Source organism: Sander vitreus, chromosome 15 (assembly GCF_031162955.1).
Source record: "Sander vitreus isolate 19-12246 chromosome 15, sanVit1, whole genome shotgun sequence".
In the NCBI taxonomy this organism is placed as follows: Eukaryota; Metazoa; Chordata; class Actinopteri; order Perciformes; family Percidae; genus Sander; species Sander vitreus.
The window spans coordinates 20,071,462-20,089,681 of NC_135869.1; the positions used below are offsets into that span (position 1 = coordinate 20,071,462).

At 34.2% G+C, this 18,220-nt stretch overlaps 1 protein-coding gene across 1 annotated transcript in view; it reads right to left on the bottom strand.

The window, feature by feature from the left end:
• Nucleotides 1–10,140: 10,140 nt before the first annotated feature.
• Nucleotides 10,141–18,220, bottom strand: part of fam20ca (FAM20C golgi associated secretory pathway kinase a) — a 34,292-nt gene continuing 26,212 nt past the window's right edge. The window contains exons 4-10 of the mRNA XM_078269867.1: nt 16,553–16,645; nt 14,520–14,635; nt 13,247–13,427; nt 12,983–13,092; nt 12,794–12,875; nt 12,477–12,536; nt 10,141–11,923 (exon numbers count right to left, since the gene is read on the bottom strand). Of these exons, the coding sequence (XP_078125993.1) occupies nt 11,665–11,923; nt 12,477–12,536; nt 12,794–12,875; nt 12,983–13,092; nt 13,247–13,427; nt 14,520–14,635; nt 16,553–16,645 (901 nt within the window). The 3' untranslated portion in view covers nt 10,141–11,664. The remainder of the gene's footprint in view (nt 11,924–12,476; nt 12,537–12,793; nt 12,876–12,982; nt 13,093–13,246; nt 13,428–14,519; nt 14,636–16,552; nt 16,646–18,220) is intronic.

The following is an 18,220-nucleotide window of genomic DNA, read 5'->3' on the forward strand; positions in this document are numbered from 1 at the left end:
ATTTCAAGAAGTTATAGTATAGTATGTTGAAAAGAGTCATGAAAAAATCATTGTATAGTATATCGGAAAAAAGAAATAAAATGGTCATAGTATAGCATGTCAAAAAAAACATAAAAAGTCATAGTATAGTATGTCGAAAAAAGTCTTGTATAGTATGTTGAGAAAAACCATAAAAAGTAATAGTATAGTATGTTGAAAAAAGTCACAGTATATTATGTCAAAAAAAGTCATAAAAAGCCATAGTATACAGTAGTATATCAAAAAAATTCATAGTATATTATGTCGAAAAAAGTCATAAAAAGTCATAGTATAGTATGTCGAAAAAAGTCATAGTATTGTATGTCGAAAAAAGTCATGAAATATTCATAGAATAGTATGTCGAAAAAAGTCATAAAAAGTCATATTATAATATTTTGAAAAATGTCATAGTATAGTATGTCGAAAAAAGGTAATAAAAAAGTCCCAGTATAGTTTGTCGAAAAAAGTCATAGTATAGTATGTCAAAAAAAGTCATAGTATAGCATGTCGAAAAAAGTCATAAAAAGTCATAGTATAGTTTGTTGAAAAAAGTTATAAAAAGTCATAGTATAGCATGTCGAAAAAAGTCATAAAAAGTCATAGTATAGTTTGTTGAAAAAAGTTATAAAAAGTCATAGTATAGTTATACCAAAAACAAATCATAGTGACAAAAAAGTCATAGGAAGTCATAGTGTAGTATGTCGAATAAAGTTATAAAAAGTAATAGTACAGTATATCGAAAAAAAGTCATAAAAAGTCATAGTATAGTATGTCGAAAAAAAGTCATCAAAAATTAAAAAAAAAGTATAGTAGTTCTAAAAAAGTCATAGTAGGCTACAGAATGTTGAAAAAAGTCATAGTATTGTATGTCGAAAAAAGTCATAAAAAAGTCAAAGTGTAGGATGTCAAAAAAGTCATAGTATAGTATGTTAAAAAAAAGTCAAAGTATAGTATGTCATAAAAAGTCATAAAAAGTCATAGAATAGTATGTTGAAAAAGTCATAGTATAGTATGTTTGAAAGTCTATATATAGCATAAATGCACATAAAAAGATTGTTTCCATCCATAAAATGCTAATAAATAAAATTACAATAAAATGTCTTTCCTGTAAAATAAATAAAAAATACATGTTTTAGTTTATTGTTTTTGACTGGGGTCTTCCAACTAGCATTAAATCACACTGACCCATCTTATCTGACGCTCTCACAATTGTTTGTAGCATATTTTACTTCTTCATTTTGGCTTTTAGACCTTAAAATTCAATGCCACTCATAGGGTTTGAAACCACAACCTTCCAACTTGAAGAAGCAGCTCAAAAGGTATTTATGACACTGAGCTATAGCTGAAGCTTGAAAGTTAGTGGTTTGATGTTGTATTTATTGTTTAACATTACTGGGGACAGAAGAGTATAGTATATTGAAAAAAGTAATAGTATGGAATGTTAAAAAAAAATCCTAGTATAGTATAGTCTGTTGGCATATTTGATTTCTTCATTTTGGGTGTGATTTTTTGACTTACTATACTATAACTTTTTAATGCAATTTTCGACTTAGTATACTATGACTTTCTATATATATATACACATATATATTTGACTTCTTTATTTACCTTAAAATTCATTGACCTGGGTTTGACCAGACAACCTTCGACCTTCAAGCAGATGACCAAGTATTTATCTCACCGTGCTACATGTGAAGGTTGGAACTTGCTGGTTTGATGTTGTATTTATTGTTCAACATTACTGAGGACAGAAAATGATAGTCATAGTATGGTATGTTGAAAAAAGTTATGGTATAGTATAGTAAAGTCTCTTGGCATATTTGATTTCTTCATTTTGGGTGTGAAACGTCAAAACAAACAGACCACAACAAGGTTGGAAATCATGACCATTTGGGGCTTCCAACCAGCATTATATCAGCCTTAACCATCTTATCTGACACTCTCATCATTGTTTGTAGCATATTTTACTTCTTCATTTTGGACCTTAAAATTCATTGCTCCTCACAGAATTTGAACCCACAAGCTTAAATCTTCAGACAAATCACCAGGTATTTATCACACTGAGCTATTTGCAAAGTTTAAAAACCTCAGGTTTGATGTTGTATTTATTGTTCCACATTACTGAGGCCAAAATGAAAAATTCTGAATACAGAGCTGGGGTTAGACTGCTGAAAAAAGTCATAAAAAGTCATAGTATAGTATGTCAAAAAACGTGATGTATAGTATGTTGAAAAAAGTCATAAAAAGTAATTGTATGGTATGTCGAAAAAAAATCATAGTATAGTATTTCGAAAAAAGTTTTAGTATAGTATGTTGAAAAAAGTCATAGTATGGTATGGCGAAAAAAGTTATAAAAAGTCATAGTATAGTAGGTTGAAAAAAGTGATAAAATTAAAGTCAGAATAGTATGTTGAATAAAAGTGAAAAAAAGTCATAGTGTAGTATGTCAAAAAAAGTCATAGTATAGTATGTCGAAAAAAGTTATAAAAAGTCATAGTATAGTATGTCGAAAAAAGTCGTAGTACAGTATGAAAAAAAGTCATAAAAAAATCATAGTATAGTATGTTGAAAAAAGTCATAGTATAGTATGTCGAAAAAAGTTATAGTATAATATTTCGAAAAATGTCATAGTATAGTATGTCAAAAAAAAGTCATAAAAAAGTCCCAGTATAGTTTTGTCAAGAAAAGTCGTAGTATAGTATGTTGAAAAAAGTCATAGTATAGTATGTCGAAAAAGTGCTGTATAGTATGTTGAAAAAAGTCATAGTATAGTATGTCGAAAAAGTGCTGTATAGTATGTTGAAAAAAGTCATAAAAAGTAATTGTATGGTATGTCGAAAAAAGTCATAGTATAGTATGTCGAAAAAAGTTTTAGTATAGCATGTCAAAAAAGTCATAGTATAGTATGTCGAAAAAAGTTACAAAAAGTCATAGTATAGTATGTCGAAAAAGTGCTGTATAGTATGTTGAAAAAAGTCATAGTATAGTATGTTGAAAAAAGTTTTAGTATAGTATGCCGAAAAAAGTCATAGTATGGTATGGCGAAAAAAGTTATAAAAAGTCATAGTATAGTAGGTTGAAAAAAGTCATAGTATAGTATGTCGAAAAAAGTTTTAGTATAGTATGCCGAAAAAAGTCATAGTATGGTATGTCGAAAAAAGTTATAAAAAGTCATAGTATAGTATGTCGAAAAAAGTCGTAGTACAGTATGAAAAAAAGTCATAAAAAAATCATAGTATAGTATGTTGAAAAAAGTCATAGTATAGTATGTCGAAAAAAGTTATAGTATAATATTTCGAAAAATGTCATAGTATAGTATGTCAAAAAAAAGTCATAAAAAAGTCCCAGTATAGTTTTGTCAAGAAAAGTCATAGTATAGTATGTTGAAAAAAGTCATAGTATAGTATGTCGAAAAAGTCATTAAAAAATCATAGTATAGTATGTTGAAAAAGTCATAGTATAGTATGTCGAAAAAGTGCTGTATAGTATGTTGAAAAAAGTCATAAAAAGTAATTGTATGGTATGTCGAAAAAAGTCATAGTATAGTATGTCGAAAAAAGTTTTAGTATAGCATGTCAAAAAAGTCATAGTATAGTATGTCGAAAAAAGTTACAAAAAGTCATAGTATAGTATGTCGAAAAAGTGCTGTATAGTATGTTGAAAAAAAGTCATAGTATAGTATGTTGAAAAAAGTTTTAGTATAGTATGCCGAAAAAAGTCATAGTATGGTATGGCGAAAAAAGTTATAAAAAGTCATAGTATAGTAGGTTGAAAAAAGTGATTAAAAAAAAGTCAGAATAGTATGTTGAATAAAAGTGAAAAAAACGTCATAGTGTAGTATGTCTAAAAAAGTCATAGTATAGTATGTCATAAAAAAGTCGTAGTACAGTATGACAAAAAAGTCATAGTATAATATTTCGAAAAATGTCATAGTATAGTATGTAAAAAAAAGTCATAAAAAAGTCCCAGTATAGTTTGTCAAGAAAAGTCATAGTATAGAATGTCAAAAAAGTCATAGTATAGTATGTTGAAAAAAGTCATAGTATAGTATGTCGAAAAAAGTTTTAGTATAGTATGCCGAAAAAAGTCATAGTATGGTATGGCGAAAAAAAGTTATAAAAAGTCATAGTATAGTAGGTTGAAAAAGTCATAGCATAGTATGTCGAAAAAAGTTATAGTATAATATTTCGAAAAATGTCATAGTATGTCAAAAAAAAGTCATAAAAAAGTCCCAGTATAGTTTGTCAAGAAAAGACATAGTATAGCATGTCAAAAAAGTTATAGTATGTCGAAAAAGTTACAAAAAGTCATAGTATAGTATGTCGAAAAAAGTAGTAGTATTGTAATGCAAAAAAGTCATTAAAAAATCATAGTATAGTATGTCGAAAAAGTGCTGTATAGTATGTCGAAAAAAGTCATAGTATAGTATGTCGAAAAAAGTTTTAGTATAGTATGTCGAAAAAAGTCATAGTATGGTAAAAAAAAGTTATAAAAAGTCATAAAAAAGTCCCAGTATAGTTTGTCAAGAAAAGACATAGTATAGCATGTCAAAAAAGTCATAGTATAGTATGTCGAAAAAAGTAGTAGTATAGTAATGCAGAAAAGTCATTAAAAAATCATAGTATAGTATGTCGAAAAAGTGCTGTATAGTATGTCGAAAAAAGTCATAGTATAGTATGTCGAAAAAAGTTTTAGTATAGTATGTCGAAAAAAGTCATAGTATGGTAAAAAAAGTTATAAAAAGTCATAGTATAGTAGGTTGAAAAAAGTGATAAAAGAAAGTCAGAATAGTATGTCGAATAAAAGTGAAAAAAATTTCATAGTTTAGTATGTCAAAAAAAGTCATAGTATAGTGTGTTGAAAAAAGTTATAAAAAGTCATAGTATAGTATGTCGAAAAAAAGTCATAGTATAGTATGTCGAAAAAAGTTTTAGTATAGTATGCCGAAAAAAGTCATAGTATAGTATGGCGAAAAAAAGTTATAAAAAGTCATAGCATAGTATGTCGAAAAAAGTTATAGTATAATATTTAGAAAAATGTCATAGTATAATATTTAGAAAAATGTCATAGTATGTCAAAAAAAGTCATAAAAAAGTCCCAGTATAGTTTGTCAAGAAAAGACATAGTATAGCATGTCAAAAAAGTTATAGTATGTCGAAAAAGTTACAAAAAGTCATAGTATAGTATGTTGAAAAAAGTAGTAGTATTGTAATGCAAAAAAGTCATTAAAAAATCATAGTATAGTATGTCGAAAAAGTGCTGTATAGTATGTCGAAAAAAGTCATAGTATAGTATGTCGAAAAAAGTTTTAGTATAGTATGTCGAAAAAAGTCATAGTATGGTAAAAAAAGTTATAAAAAGTCATAGTATAGTAGGTTGAAAAAAAGCGATAAAAAAGTCATGGTATAGTAAAGTCTCTTGGCATATTTGATTTCTTCATTTTGGGTGTGAAACGTCAAAACAAACAGACCACAACAAGGTTGGAAATCATGACCATTTGGGGCTTCCAACCAGCATTATATCAGCTTTAACCATCTTATCTGACACTCTCATCATTGTTTGTAGCATATTTTACTTCTTCATTTTGGACCTTAAAATTCACTGCTCCTCACAGGATTTGAACCCACAAGCTTAAATCTTCAGACAAATCACCAGATATTTATCACACTGAGCTATTTGCAAACCTCAAAATCCTCAGATTTGATGTTGTATTTATTGTTCCACATTACTGAGGCCAAAATGAAAAATTCTGAATACAGAGCTGGGGTTAGACTTTTTATGATTTACTAGAATGTTATGTTGAAAAAAGTCATAAAAAGTCATAGTATAGTATGTCAAAAAAAAGTCATAGTATAGTATCTCGAAAAAAGTTTTAGTATAGTATGTTGAAAAAAGTCATAGTATGGTATGGCGAAAAAAGTTATAAAAAGTCATAGTATAGTAGGTTGAAAAAAGTGATAAAATAAAAGTCAGAATAGTATGTCGAATAAAAGTGAAAAAAAGTCATAGTATAGTATGTCGAAAAAAGTCGTACAGTATGAAAAAAAAGTCATAAAAAATCATAGTATAGTATGTTGAAAAAAGTCATAGTATAGGATGTCAAAAAAAGTTATAGTATATTTCAAAAAATGTCATAGTATAGTATGTCGAAAAAAGTTATAAAAAGTCATAGTATAGTATGTCGAAAAAAAGTCGTAGTATAGTATGACAAAAAAGTCATAGTATAATATTTCGAAAAATGTCATAGTATGTCAAAAAAAGTCATAAAAAAGTCCCAGTATAGTTTGTCAAGGCTAGACATAGTATAGCATGTCAAAAAAGTCATAGTATAGTATGTCGAAAAAGTTACAAAAGGTCATAGTATAGTATGTCGAAAAAAGTAGTAGTATAGTAATGCAAAAAAGTCATTAAAAAATCATAGTATAGTATGTCGAAAAAGTGCTGTATAGTATGTCGAAAAAAGTTTTAGTATAGTATGTTGAAAAAAGTCATAGTATGGTAAAAAAAAGTTATAAAAAGTCATAGTATAGTAGGTTGAAAAAAGTGATAAAAAAGTCAGAATAATATGTCGAATAAAAGTGAACAAAATGTCATAGTTTAGTTTGTCAAAAAAAGTCATAGTATAGTATGTCAAAAAAAGTCGTAGTGCAGTATGACAAAAAAGTCATAAAAAAATCATAGTATAGTATGTTGAAAAAAGTCATAGTATAGGATGTCGAAAAAAGTTATAGTATATTTCAAAAAATGTCATAGTATAGTATGTCGAAAAAAGTTATAAAAGTCGTAGTACAGTATGACAAAAAAGTCATAGTATAATATTTAGAAAAATGTCATAGTATAGTATGTCAAAAAAGAAGTCATAAAAAAGTCCCAGTATAGTTTGTCAAAAAAGTCATAGTATGGTATGTCGAAAAAAGTTATAAAAAGTCATAGTATAGTAGGTTGAAAAAAGTGATAAAAAAGTCAGAATAGTATGTCGAATAAAAGTGAAAAAAATGTCATAGTTTAGTATGTCAAAAAAAGTCATAGTATAGTATGTCGAAAAAACTTATAAAAAGCCATAGTATAGTATGTCAAAAAAAGTCGTAGTGCAGTATGACAAAAAAGTCATAAAAAAATCATAGTTTAGTATGTCAAAAAAAGTCATAGTATAGTATGTCGAAAAAAGTTATAAAAAGTCATAGTATAGTATGTCGAAAAAAGTCATAGTATAATATTTCGAAAAATGTCATAGTATAGTATGTCTAAGCTAACCCTAGCATGAGCATTAGCATAGGACTGATAGCATTGGCATTACCATTAGCATGTGGGCTAGCTCAGTGGACACATGGCTTGTCAATTCATGTTATTTCCTTTCAGTGTATTTAAGTACTAGTCGAAAGAGTAGAAATCATGATTTGATAAATACGACACATACACAGTTAATTTCAAGTTATTTATTTTAGGTTATTGCATTTACCCAAGGTCATCCAAATGTTTGCATGTCTCATTCACCTGTTCTCGTCTTCAAGCAGGGATCTGGGTTGAAGTGGCAAACAGGAAGTAATATAGTTTGGTATAATTTATAGGGGGGAAGACCTGGAACAGTCCAAGTGTAAGCCAGTACATAGGGGGGGACTGGAGTGCCTAAAGCTTTCTGTTTTGAGAAACTTGTTCAGCATGTAACATTTAATTTCTGGTTTTATAGTTGGTATATTGTGTATTAATGTAGCCAGAAATGTTTTGGAATGTTGAGGTAACATGATGGGGTTTGATTGGTTTCCAATTAACTTTGGTTTGTCTTGTAGGAGGGGCATCAGGTATAAAGGAAGGAGGCAGAGGCTCCTCGGAAAGAACCGTTTTGGCCTGGAAGGGTGCAGGTGCTAGTCAGGGCCTGATTTAGGGTTTTTTATTGTTTAATATTTGTTTGGTATAATAATTTGAATAGTTTGTACTTAGTTTCTTTGTTTGTTTGTTTTTTGTTATTTTTGATATATTTTTGTAATAATTCATCCTTGCACTACTGCACATTCCCTGTGAATGGGGAAGAACTGAGTCCATGTCTCCTCCTTCCACCATGGGGCTAAACCTTACAATATTCTGTTGAAAAAAGTCATAAAATGTCATATTATAGCATGTCGAAAAAAGTCATTGTATTGCATGTTGAACAAAGTCATGAAAAGTCATAGTATAGTATGTTGAAAAAATCATAGAAAAGTCATTATATAGTATGTCAAAAAAAGTCATAGTATGTTGGAAAAAGACATAAAAAGTCATAGTATAACATTTCAAAAAATGTCATAGTATAGTATGTTGAAAAAAAGTCATAAAAAATTCCAGTATAGTCTGTCGAAAAAAGTCATAAAAAGTCATAGTATATCATGTCAAAAAAAGTCATGAAAAAGTCATAGTATATCATGTTGAAAAAATGTTATAGTATAGAATGTTGAAAAAAGTCACAGTATATCATGTTGAAAAAAGTCATAGTATAGAATGTTGAAAAAAGTCATAAAAAAGTCATGGTATAGCATGCTGAAAAAAGTATAGTATATTATGTCTAAAAAATGTTACAGTATATTATGTCGAAAAAAGTATTGGATAGTATGTCAAAAAAAGTCATTAAAAAGTCATAGTAAAGCATTTCGAATTCTATAGTATGTTGAGAAAAGTCATAAAAAGTATTAGTATAGTATGTTAAAAAAAGTCACAGTATATTATGTCGAAAAAAGTCATAGTATAGTATGTTGAAAAAAGTCTGGAATAACATGCAAACTCCACACAAAAAGTCTAAGTCACGCAATACACACCGATTATAAACGCAGAAAAGCCTGAAAGAAGCACTAAACAGTGATAACACAGAAACTGTAAAAGATTTCAAAAAGCTGAATTATTTTCTAATAGCTGAAGGTTTTGCAAATAAGTTTGAATGACGTCTGTAGGGAGTAGCATTCCAAAGTGCAAGATACCTGAAGAGCAGTTGAAGATTGCGCCATTGACTTCCAATGCAAAAAGAAAAAAGTATGAATGGTAGAAAAAACTTAAATACAAGCATAAATGTCCAAGAGCTAAACAACTCCCGGGTTGACCCAGGTGATTTCTGAATCATCATGACCAGGGATACCCATGTTGACTGGCTTGGTTTGAATTTCCAAAAGGAGGGATGAACCCTGATCAGCTTAATAAACCCTGAATAGCTGAATATTTTGTATATGGTTTAAAGTTTGAATGGCCGTATGCAGGAGGAGATTGCTCTCTGCTCTCATTGACTTTCATTGTAAAAAAATAACTGAAAAAAGCTTAATATTTAAAAAAGTATAAATAGCAGATCAAAAGTTGAAGAGGAGCTATCATAAAAAAAGAGCTAAACATTTTGATATTTTAATGTTTTTTGTAGCTGAATGTATGCAGAAGTTAGACGACCAAAAAATGTACGTAATAAAATAATAATAAATGATAAAATAAAATAATAAAGAATCAAATAACAATACTGTGAAAAATACACAAATATCACTGCACAATGGACAGCACACAGAGCTGTCCATGGTGCTGTCCATGGCACCGTCAGTGCTGCTGTATTTCTTCAGTACCATGGACAGCGCCTGGGTGTTCCTTCACTAAAACAGTTTTTACAAATGGCAAAAAACACACACACATTTCACTTTATCATAGGCTTGTATTGTATTATATGTAGAGAGAGACTCGAGATGAACACGTATCCTGTAAAACCGTGTTCAAATTGCAAGCAGTGCATACTTTAGTTATTGCCTTGGGGTTAGAGGATGAGAAAATTAATATTTAACTACTACAATGATGAAAAAATAACATGCTGGGCTGAATGAAGTGGTTTAGTGGTTAACCGGAAGAGTTTCAACTTTGAGCCTAATTGGTGTGAGTATGAGAGATGTGAAATATTATTATTGCTACAGTGTGCGATTGAGGCTGCCTTGTGGTTCATGAAGAGTTTTCCCATGTCATATTATAAGGCTGCACCTTGCTTGGATGGGTTTGACAGATGTGAAATGCTCTTTAGTCAACCCAAACTTAGTATTGTTGATACACCCCAGTTACTTGTCACAGGACACATTCACCTCCGCCCACACATAAAACTATGTCCACAGCCACCTACACAAAGAGACATTTGTCCTCACTTTTGTTTTTATTGCACACTTTAATCATTTAGTAAACAGATCTTCACAGTAACAATGCAATAGCAGAAAACAGAAGCAAATCACTGTGCGGTGCAGCTTGTTAGGTCTTCAAATTAGTTATAGCTATTTACACTGAGAATATGAAAATCAAAGAACAGTGCCCATTCTCCCTGTAGTGGGATGAGGCATTTTAACCCCTATATCACCCCCAAAGCACTTCAGACTTGAGTCCAGTCACTGACGGCTTTACACCGTTTGTAGCTCTATGAATCCTGTCCATACTGCCAACCCGAAAACATTCAAGTACTGTATTTTGTCATTGCACAGGTACCAGGTCAGCCAGTACTCAGGACAATTAGGAGGAAACGCAAAACTGCACGGCACTGCTTCAACAACGTAATGTCAAAGATCAAATAGCTTTGTTGTTTTCCTATCATGTGAACATAAACATATTATTCAAATGAATGTCGATTTAAATAGCATCAAAATGCTAAGGTAAATATTTCCCAATGTATAAAGCAACAGAACCTAGAATGTATTAAACCACCCTCATCCTCTGTGACACACCAATAAATAGTCATTTGGACATGGAATCTCATAATAAATGACACAACATACAAACTAACATTTTGCATTGCATTAATTGTAAAATTATATAATAGCAGACAACTGTTAATATTTCAATGGTATGGTAGTGAATTTGAATTAAATGACCAGCACACTGGTGTCTTGGCATTATTTTTGGTTTGGAAAATACTATTTTAGCGTTGCACTGTTGTACTGCATGTTATGCAAGCTAGACTTGCAGGGGAGAAAAAGAGATACAAAATCAGAATAAGGCAAGGTGAACTACAGTGTCAAATATACTTGCACTCATTTATCCTGTTCAGAAGAATTAAATAACATGTTCTAGGTTGAAAGGTCTGTTCTGTGTGTGTGCCAAGACAAAAAAACTTATATAGATAGATAAAGAGAACACCCTGTTTGGAAAATCTTATTTTCTTGGTTGTAGGATGTTTGTGCCAGGCTTGACATGTTTTACAAAAAGAAAAACATCTTCCACACACTTTCTCAACCTTTTCATACATTGTGTTAACTGATAAAGCTTGTTGTCTGACCATATGCTGCCCAGTCAGTGTACTTTCTCATTTGGTTATGCACTAATATAATAAAACACAAAACAAACTGATACCCTCCATATTCAAAACAAGCAGGACAATATCAGAACACAGTACTTGTTCCTCTCTGTCTTAAACAAAAATACATCTGTATCTTACAAATACAAAGCCTCTGTGTGAGCACAGTCTTTTGTAGCATCTGTGGACACTTCCTTTTATATAAACACACTTAAAAGCAGTTTCCAGAGAGGCAATGATGGTAAGTCTTGGAATTCACTGAATTCAGCTTGATTTTAGAAGTGGGAGTTTTTGGTGCAATCCCATTGGTCAAACAGCCACAGACCTGGTCCATTGTTCATGTGTCACTGGTGGTTTCTGTCACCCTTTGAGTCTCGCCCTCACTACCTGTGGCCGGGGCTCCTGTGGGTGGATGTGTCCCCGACTACATCTTCCTCCACAACATTAACATAACCTTCTTTCTCTATGCAGTCTGCCAGGACCTGCAGCACCAGCCGGAGCCTGCGGTCCAAGGCCTGGAGGTGACGCTGGATGAGGACCGGGGACAGTCGGTCACGGAGCAGGGACTCCTCCATCAGGGAGCTCAGCTGGTACTCCTCTTTGGCAAGCAGCTGGAGACGCAAGTAAGAAGATTTTCTCACCCTGGAAAGGATAATTGAATAGGTTATTTTAAATCAAATTCTGCTCTCTAGTATTGCTGTATCTATTCTTTCTATGATGACAATACAAGAGATTTCTGCCTTTATTGGATAAAGCAAAGCAAAATGCTATGAGACCGTTAAATACAAAAGGGTAACATCCTTTAGGAGCATTCATTTCATGGCAATACATCCATTAGTTGAGGATTTTGTGACTCAAGTTGAGAAGCCTGAGGGTACTGCGAGACAAAATCTCACAGTGTGTCCCAAATGAAAAAAAAAAAAAAGGGGTTTAACACATTTCGTAGTAATTTTCACACAATCGACTCGCCTGGTGGTGGTGATGGAGCAGCAGCCAGGTCAATGAATACATAACAACTCATTCTCAGATGGATTTCCACGTTATATTTCAAGGCCAGCCGGCCAGAAGTTGTTGAGATACCTTGCTCTGGTCTAAAGTGTTGGAAGTGCTGAAGGAAGGACTGACTGACTGACAGGACAAAGAAACGCAAACCAGACTAAAAGGACAGAAATTCACAGACAACCAAAAGTCTGACCTGCAGCACTGGCTGAGAGGGACCAGGATGGACAGCTCATCATGGGAGTGTTTTCCAAACCTTTGAGGGAGGAGATAAAGATCAGAAGATGGAAGCAGGAATTATCACAAACACTACGTTAGACTTTGTTGTTCAGCCTATTGCTTCATTAATTCTGAGCTTCTTGAGCTTCGTGAGACATATTTAAAGTGAGCAGATGCAATAATACCTCCGAATTTGCATGATGTGACATGTTTATTTAAGTGTTTTTGTTACGGTGGGTCAAACATTTAGTGGTTGTTGAGACAGACACTTTAAAAGCAGCCAAGTGTCTTTACCCTCTTCCGTTGTCGAGGTGAATAATGAAAGTGTAATTTCCAAACTTCTCAAAAGTTTCATAATGATGTCGATCCATGTTACCTGGAGAGCAAAGTGGTGAGAAAATATAAGGACACTGTAGTTAATTAAAAAGTAAATATGCCATTTATTCATCTGTAAATGCGATATATTGATATGTGATGTCATACCCATTAAGAAGTCAAATATGGTCATATCCATGACGTCCAGCAGTCGAGTGCCTCGGTCATACGGAGGAGTCTGCTTAACCTCGTCACAGTAATCTGGGTCCACCTCCCACCTGAGAACACAGAAAAAAGACATGTATAAAAAAATAATGATATGTATATATAGTCACAGTAATCTGTTAGTCAGATTACTGATCTGTAATCCGTTAAAATCTGGACTGAGCGTTGAGGCATGCTGACTGATTCATGAATATGTCGTTTCCTTACTCTGCTTTCTTGCGTTTGTGGTAGGAGCGTCTCCAGGGGTTTCTCCATGTCTTGCGTTTGGCCAGGTTCAGGTCCGGCAGGAAGGCTGCAAGCGAGCCTTCGATCTGGTCCGGTTTACCGCACAGGGCATGCTCAGTGGAGCAGTAATACGAGCACTCACCGTAGAAGCAGACGTTATTGGCTGGGGAGAGAAAATAAAAGACACAGATTCAGAAATGGTGTTGAATAAGTGAAAATTCAGGGTGGTGGAGGTTTTTTTAATCTCAGGTGCAGGGTTAAACACAGGTCACAGACACAGGGAAGAGTGCTGAGTCAGCAAAGATGATACATTACAATCAAAGACAACCTGACCATCCCTTAACATGTCTTCCAACTGAGATGATGTGATTACAGATCATACTGGCTGCTCAAAATACATACAGCATTTCATTTACATTTTATATTTTGTTTCTGTAAATTGTTTAATAATGACCAAAGACACAAAAAACCCTCAAACATTTTTATTTATTTATCCATGTATCTTCTCATTAAGAAACCTGTTCCTTTATTCCCTCTGTACTTAAGGCATTAGCCTACATTAGCAATATTGACAAAAACAGCCGCATTTGTTGCTTTAATATTCACCAATGAGCAGTTGTACTCCTCTTCAAGGCACCCTGACAACTACTCATATGTGACAAATGATCTGCTTTGCATTATATGCGTTCATTTGACACAGTTTGACTTTTCCTTTGCTCTGAATGAGACTATAGTTTCCTCCAATCACTGTCATACATAATATAATCTAGCAACATAAAAAACACTCAAAAATGTACAGCTTCTGGATTGAGTGTTTTATATATATATATATATATATATATATATATATATATATATATATATATATATATATATATATATATATATATATATATATATATATATATATATATATGCCACTTTGCCGTCTGGTTGGCGTGTTAGAGCTTTACGTCTCATCTTTGTAGAACTTTGGAGAATAAGATGACTTACAGTGCCACCCTGTGGTGACTTTCTGCTATGGTTTTATTTATCACCACACGCTACAGGACATTCTTGTTATTTGTACTGCCTTGAAGAGCAGACCCAGACATACAAACTCAGACTATCCTCAACTACAGGAACATTACCCAGTTTACTTAAAGCTGTAGTGTCTTACAAGTGAAGCCAGTGTTGTTCTGTCCAAATAGTATGAGTGATGCAGCCAAATAGCTGCATCAAAGTGCCAAGCAGCAGAGGCTGGCAGAGCTTCTACCTGGTGAGATAAAGAAGGTCCTCCACAGCTTCTTATCACGTGTCATATCCCTGATCTCCCTCGTCATGTTGACAAGTCGCCCTGCCACCGGGGGCACTCTCCGGAAGTCAAGGATCCTAAAGAATGAGAGAGACAAATTGGAAAGTCAGGTCTAAATTTAAACTGTATTACAAAATGTTTTAAACTTTTCTTTGCCCTGAACAGATACAGCTAAAACATCTTCAGCCTCCAACTAATTCTCCCATGGTGCCGCAGGTGGTGCAGTTTTAGAGCGTTTGCAGCCAACCAGCAGAGCTATGAACACTGAGCACCTGCCCTGTCTTTGTGAAATGTTCTGACTTCATTTCTGAACCTTACTTGCTTTTATTATGTGCCTATTAATGCACATGCATGCCAACACAACAACAGCATACACTTGTGCTCCACATATGTCCATTATTCTCTAAACAAAGATAGCCCAAAGAAAAAGTCAGGATACTTTTTCTTTACAGAAGAATAATGTTCAGCAGTTTTCAATCAAACCTGGCAGTACAAAAATCATCATCTTTACAGTGCTTTCTGTCTGCGTTTGTGATTGGCATCAAAAGCAGCATTGATTGATATCCAACATCCGCTTCCAAACAAAACAAGGATGGCAAAGGTGTGTGTGTGCGTTTGTCTGCCTCCCACCTGTCCCACCAACACACACTCAAACAGACAAATACAATCGGACCCTTTATCTATATTTAGATGCTCGTGTTAATTCTGCACTTCGGCCTCAAACTCTTGTGCTCCCTTTCTGTCTCCATCTGTCTGTCTCTCTCATTCTTTTCTTACATTCTTATGTCAGAACACTATACCTATTCAGCCCTTGTTTAGCTTGCCTTACTGTATATTTGCTGTCCAAATGACCCTGACCGTATGAGACTAAAGCTAAGCCTCCTGGGAGCAGGTGCACACACAGACAGACCGGCTGAGTGGAATAGAATTGGCGAAACTTTAGCCTACAGAGGACAGCATTCAGGAGCTGCAAACTGCACCGCCATGTCGGTCCCTGGTGACAAAGGAGCACCTGTATGTGTATGTGTGTGTGTCTGTGTGTGTGTGTATTTGCTCGTAAGGGCATACTCAAGTGTCTTTTTGTGTGCACTCCGCCCATTACACACCCCAGAGTCACAAGGAGTTCACAAAAGATGCAGATGAATATAGTAGAAAAGACCAATAGATATATAAGTTATTACTGGAAAGCAGTGACACTGCCTTTTCCCTTAAATCTTCAGGCTAATTTTAGTTTATTTTATCAGCACTGTCTAGAATTAGAAATCAAATTAAAGAAAGTTTTAGCCTCCAACTCTGCATTGCTGGTTCAATATGAAGCCATAAACTAGCAATAGCTCAGACTGGTATCCAGAGGTTGCTGTGGTCAGGCAACTGGTCTATAATTCATAGGTAGCCCCGCATGGTGCACGCAATCCAAAAACTAAACTGCTCTTTAGAGGTAACAAAGGCACCCCCGCTCCTGCTCTAAAACCATGTCCTGGTGGAAATGGTGTGCCTGTGATTTCCTGTTTGGCTCTATCTTCCTGCCCACGCAAACACATGTTGCTGACCTCATCTCACAGAGAGCGAGAGTGTGCATTTGTGAGCATGTGTAAAGTAATTACCACACCCTCAGCAGACCTCAAGATGACCTGCACACCATTAATCATCCTCCCCCAGAATCCCAAACTTATCACGTTTGACTCTTCTTCTGTTGAGAAGTTGTTGTTTTTTTACCTTGTCAGCTGAAGTCTGTAACGTAAAATGTCAAGTAAAGGAGATGATCCCAGCACTTGGTGTATTATCTAATCCCTCATGTACCAAATCCCATTCAAATGTTCACAGTTTAAGTCCATTAAGGCACATCTCCGGTTTATAAATGGGTTAAAGTGTTGTTGTCATTCTTCCTGGAACAGGCCGTGAAGGATGATTTGAAACGCACTCGGACAGGAAACCGATTCACAAATCTCAGCACAACAGGGTTTTTTAGGGAAAAAAAAGATGATAAATCTCACCTGTCCAAGTGAAAAGCGGCAATCTCAGCGTTGTGCCTCTCAAAGTCGGAGAAGTAGAAGAAGTCTGGAGGGGTTTCCTGCTCCCGGGTCTGCCTGATAGATAGTGGTAAAGAACACATTAAACATAACACCAGCCAGATAATTTTTTTAGTCTTTTTAGTACTTTTTAATGTGATTTTCTTTTTTTGTTACATAAATAAACCTAAGTTAAAAGCAACAAAAAGATACATGAAAAGAATAAAGAATAGCCCGTACAGTTCTATAGTTCTATCCACCCTAAACTGAAAGAGATCTGTTAATAGAGGGACGGTACAAGCAAAGAACATTGTATGAGTTCACTTTTTCATCTTTCAGCTCCCACTTTCGAGTACCAACTCATCAGGAAGGGGATGACGTTATAAACAATATCATAACAAAAACATCAGTATAGTAATAATTCTAATAATATCGCTTAATGACTGATGTTTCAATGCTAAGATGTTTCTGCTCCTCAGCTTTCATTGGATTTCCGTCTCCTGCTGCCGGTGAAACTCATCTCAGCGTCTGCATCGCTTTCTAGGACAGAAGCTGACGCACGAGCCTACGTGGATAAGGCTGCTGAAGGGAAACTGGATAAGATTCTTGCTCACATCCTGCAGTTCCTCCCAGAAAACACACAAACACACACAGACAGCCACCCAGGAGATGTGATTCCTTGCCAACCAAGCCATAGATCTGAGTCAGGAACTGCTAGAAGCCTCTTTGTGTCTATCTCTCTGTCTGCTCGCTAGCCTGGCAGCAGGATATTATCTCTCCACATTCGCACACTTGCTTTCTCTTTCTTGCACACCTGACATTAACCTGCTGTGCTTTCACACAGTCAGCTAAACCTCTCTCACACACGTACTCATACATGCTGCCACTTAATATACCCCCTCCTGCTCCACCCTGCTTTATCTTTCCTTCCCTTCTCCACTCCATTAGTGGATTGGATAGGGTGTGTTATTTTCCTTCCACGTTCTCTTCCAATTTTCACTGACAACAGAAACTAACCTGTCCCATTCTTTGACATGTCAAGGATGCAGCCATTTAACCATATTCAATTGATGCCTTCTTTCTCACCCAGAGAGCAAGGAGGGGACTAATTGTGTTTTTATTTTCAGGGTGCAGGGCAGGGGATAGAAGCTACTGTGTAAATAAAGAGGGGGTGGAATAAAAGATAGCAAGGGCCCTTGGTTTTAAAAGGTGACTTAACAAGCCTGTGGCACACTTGTTATTGCTCAAATATGCCTTTATCAAGGCACCTTATCATGGGTAGGTAATCAGTATTGCTAAAAAGGCTTAGCGGCACAAAGAGATTCAAAGTTTGAACACTGAGATGTGAAATGGAAGCTTTATCTTCACAAAAACAGCTTGCACTTTAATAAGTTACTCTTATGGAAAGTCAGTCAGCCAGAAAAAAGGGAGAGACTAAAGTTGTTTCTCTATTGAGAATCCAAGACAGTTAGTATAATGAATGATAATAAGCCTTTTCACCATATGATTTTTTTTTTTTTCTTCTTCCCCAATTTCACTTGGAGAATGTGTAACGTAAACCTGACTGACAGGCATTACAGGGTTTGGTTGCCATGGTCACCAAGATGTAAAATGCAATTTCCTGTCAGAGAGGAAGCTTAGAGATTTTGACTG